The sequence below is a fragment of the Egretta garzetta genome, unplaced genomic scaffold, assembly GCF_000687185.1.
Source record: "Egretta garzetta isolate BGI_Z169 unplaced genomic scaffold, ASM68718v1 scaffold94, whole genome shotgun sequence".
Lineage (NCBI taxonomy): Eukaryota > Metazoa > Chordata > Aves > Pelecaniformes > Ardeidae > Egretta > Egretta garzetta.
In genome coordinates, this window is record NW_009259683.1 from 5,267,624 (window position 1) to 5,272,022 (window position 4,399).

General features: G+C 34.5%; 1 protein-coding gene across 1 annotated transcript in view; it reads right to left on the reverse strand.

Moving 5' to 3' along the window:
• TAX1BP1 (Tax1 binding protein 1) overlaps positions 1–4,399 on the reverse strand; it is a 66,901-nt gene that overhangs the window by 14,526 nt on the left and 47,976 nt on the right. The window contains exon 14 of the mRNA XM_009638596.2: positions 2,771–2,842. Coding sequence (XP_009636891.1) covers positions 2,771–2,842 — 72 coding nt within the window. The remainder of the gene's footprint in view (positions 1–2,770; positions 2,843–4,399) is intronic.

Here is a 4,399-nt window from a genome sequence, read left to right on the forward strand (position 1 = left end):
CCCTTTACAATTCAGAACCAAGCAAAAAAAATTCCAAGATGTAAAAAAGAAAAAAAATAGTAGTTAAAAAATAGAGACTGTTTAGACAGCTACGCTTCCTGATCATTTTGCTCTTTCTGGTTAGCATTTTCTTCTGGATTCTCTGGGTTCATGTTTAATATTTACTAATGTAATGTTAACAAAAACCTCAAAGATGGAAGTGTGCATTTTCTCCAAAAGACTTTGAGTTGAAACTTAAAACCAAGATTTCAATTAGCAATTTAACTACATGAGAAGTAAAACGTCTTAGTTATTAAAACGAACAACTCAATGTATTTTTCTTAAAAACAGGTAAACTTCAGCCAAAACCATGAGAATGCAAAAAAGGTAAAATCAAGTAGGACTAATTACTCTGAAAACAAAACTCCACTCAAATGAAAAACAATCAGGTTTCAGACATAAAGGGTTTAGACTCCAACAGCAGCATCATAAAGTTGTTCTCAAACAGGAAAAAAAGTAGTATCTGCAAACGGTACGGCAGCTTACAGAAAGTTATTTTTGTTGGAGCACTGGACGTAAAAACAGCAGCGTTTACTTGCTTTTAAAAAAAACTTTCTAATACAGGACAACACAATTTCTGCCTAACACCCTCTATGTAAAATATCCTCCTGTAGATGTGATATAAAACTACACTAATGTTACTTTAGATTTACAGACTAAATTGCATATATGATTGAAATGGTTAGGGTTAAATGGTTAGGATTACATCTTAAAGTTTTAGTGAGCATGTAAAATCTAAATAATTAATCTTTCCTCAATACAAAGCAGGAACAATTCATTATCAGTGAAATTAAGATTTTCCTTTTTAAAATCAATTTCTTCTGCAATATGGAAGCAGTTTAGAATGAGAGGCAGTGACATTAATACTTTCATTTTAGCATCACATAAGATTAAAACAGAATGTAGATCAAAGTGACTGTAAAAAGGTGATGTAAAATAGCCTTAGCCAGAAGTTGGACAGCTAGGGTAGAGACTGATTAAAAAAAAAAAAATATCAAAGGCTATATAAGTATGTAAATAAAATAGAAACCAAGTAATTTTATGGGTTTGAAGAGACAGCAAATGAACATTTTTAGCATGCTATGTTTGGTGACATTTATAAACAAACACTGTGGAGTATAAATTGAGAAGCTGTTTACTATACTCTGCTTAACCTTTTAAATCATGGATCCAGTCTAGCAAGGCACTTTGATTCTTCTTTGTAATGTAAATATCTATAAATTTGGTAGACAAAGTTCCAAGCTTTTATAAGCTCCATACATTATTACAGTTGTTCTCCTCCTTATGTGTGGTGTTTAAAATTACTCCCTCCAGCTAAACTAGATTAATCAAAACTCGACATTTATTGTGCTTTCTTTTGAATTAGAAAAATGAGATCTATTAAAAATTACATCTTTGTAAAAAAAAAAAATAACTTAAATACCAACTACTTGAGAATCTAGAATTTTACAAAACACTTAAATAGCTTAATCTGAAATAAGTTTAATTTTAATTTATCAGTGGGCAAATTCCTGTGTTTACCAAGTCTCTGTTCACACTGGATTTTTAAAGTAATCTGAGCATTCCTAACTTTTCCACAATAACATGCAATACTATCTGAATGTAATAAAGACATTTTATTATTTTATTTCACTTTTTATTTTATTATTTCACTTTCCACTTTGATTAATTGTCAGAGGTACTTCCAACATTAGAACATTAGCATTAATATTTCAGAATGTCTGGTTTAACAGTAATGGCAATGAATTTGGTTAGACACTGAACTCTTGAAAGTGGCAGTCCATTTTCTAACACACATTTAAAAATCAGAGTACTGTTTGTGTATCTTTCTTTCCTGGTAGGTATTTTTCCAGTTGTTGTTTACAGAAGTCACTACTGTCACATGTCAAGCTGCTCTTATTATTACAAGCAGTCAATAAGAGACCTGCAGATGTCAAAAGGATTTGCTTGTATGCACGCATCATGAAGAACCCAGAGATTACACTGTTGAAATGTCTACATCTCTAGTTATAAGACAACACAGGATAAGAGCAAAAATAATCCTAACCAGTGATGGAAAAAATGAAACTGTCAAGCTAGGTATGTACCATTCGTGTCTCATGCCAGAATTCCAAAGGGAGTAAGGTTTACTAATTCTGCTGCCTTGTTAGCCAGTAACTCCTTGAAGTATCAGGGATAGAGCCTGTCTCAAAGAAATGAAATTCCCACAAGTTTTGTTAACTGATGCTCCCTTAGACGACAGAAAGGCTGCAGCATGAGCTCAGTAATCATCTTTTCTATTTGGCCAAGGAGCACATGCACTAAGCTAGACACAACAGGGCTGAACATCTTTCAGTAAGAGACACAGAGCAGTAAAGGAGGAAGGAGTCTGGAAGTCCACTGAAAACTGGTAGAAAAACAGTGATGCTACAGAGATGAGAAAGGAATATAGGACAAAAACTGGTAGGAATTCCTATGTTCTGTGAACTGTACAGCTAGCTGCAATTTCAGATTATTAATTTACACAGAGTAATCCCTATCTGCAAGCAGAAGTAATTATTTTAGATCCTGGATGGAATACCATTCTAGACAGGATCAAAGACATTTTTGACACCATAATAGTTTTGTTAGATTATATGTAGAAAATATTCTAGGATATTATTACAGAACAATAAACGAGAATATTTTCAAAGACCGAGTCAGTTTTGGCAAGTTGTTAATTTACAAAATTAAGCAGGAATACTGACAATACCTTCTCACTGCTAAAGAGTTCCAGCTGTGATGCCAGTTCCTTTATTCGTCTCTCTTTTTCTGCCAGCTGAACCTATATGAAAAGAAGTTTAAGGTTCCTATATTAGTGAATAGAAACTACTTCCTTGCATGTCACATTGTGAAAACACAAAGCTCAGTGATTAAGTTCATCTTTCAGATGTCTACTATAGTTACAGGCAACATCTAGTGCTTTTACAAATCAAACCCAACAATTCTCCCTAAGTTTATCTACTCGGTAACAGAGTACATTAGCAGCCTTTTCTTGCCAGTTTTCAGAGAACAATTGGGGAAAGATAAAATTCTAGGTTAAATACCAGGAGTAGTGACAGTAATACTAATGGTAGGAGGGACACCACTACCCAGAAACAGTTGCAGGTTTGCAAGTCTCATGTCATTATTTCTAAAGGAATCCACTGGCAATCATTTCAGTGATTTATCTCATTCACTTCTTCTCTCCAGCTCTTATGTCCCACCACAGGACTGAGAGAACCAAAACCTCCTCTTACCTCAAAGACACTAAATTTGTTTCACGAACATCTACCTTGTGTCTCTGTTGGGTGCTCTAGGAGGAGATGCAGCTGACACACTACACAATTCTTCCAAGGCTTCCTCCTTGCTTCAAAATGATTATTTAAATAATCTTTCTTTACAAAGGGCTATTTTATTTGGATCCTGGTTACTTTGGAGACTGCCTCTCCGCTTGTTTTTCTAGCATATAAGAGCAATGCTCTGCACAGTTACTTTTTTTTTTTTTTTTTTTTTTTTTTTAATTCTGAAATGCTGCCTTCTAGTTCAGGTCAACAGAGAGAAATCTACCAAATGGGAAGAAAAGCTCACTTTTTCTCCCCCATCTGCACCCTCCTGAACAATAACATGTTTTGAATTGCAGTCAAAATGCTTTCTGATTTTGGAACCAATATTTACTACTTCTGCTGTTGAGAAGTTAAAAACAAACTTATTTTACACTGAATCAAGCATGGCAACCAATCACTGCTAATTAATCAAATAAAATTGGAAAGTCTCATGCATTTTATAAAATTGAAATGAGAGCTTTGAAAGGTGTCAAAAAAGGACAGCACAGCCTACAGAGTGCTGAAACAAGCTGTAGAGTAATTCACTATTTTATAAAGAAAACGTGTTGCGATTTCTTATGGGAGGGTCACACTTCAACGTGTGACACAGTCACCCTTCAATTTAATCCCTGTTCATTGCAACAGGCAAAAATGGGCAACAGAGAGCATTCTACCCTGTCAACTACACTATCGGCATGAGACTGAAAGCAAGCATAAAAGCTGGTCTTACGGAAATTTGGTGCTCTTATCTTGTCCTTGTTGACCTAGAAAGCCACTTCAACATATGTATTACCATTGCATAACCTCAAAGATTAAGGCCCCATGTAAGCTAAAGCTGCCCATTATGCTTGACTTCCTGGTGCATGCGTTACATCACTCTACTAAGTCTACAGTTGAGATCCTCCAAATTAAAGTAATTCTTTCATGAAGATTTAAAAAAAAAAAAAAAAAAAAATGTATTGCTCATATTGTTTCTCTTTAGTTGATTCAGATAAAGTGCATTAGACGTTCCTACACTGGTAATGCAGCACGAAGAG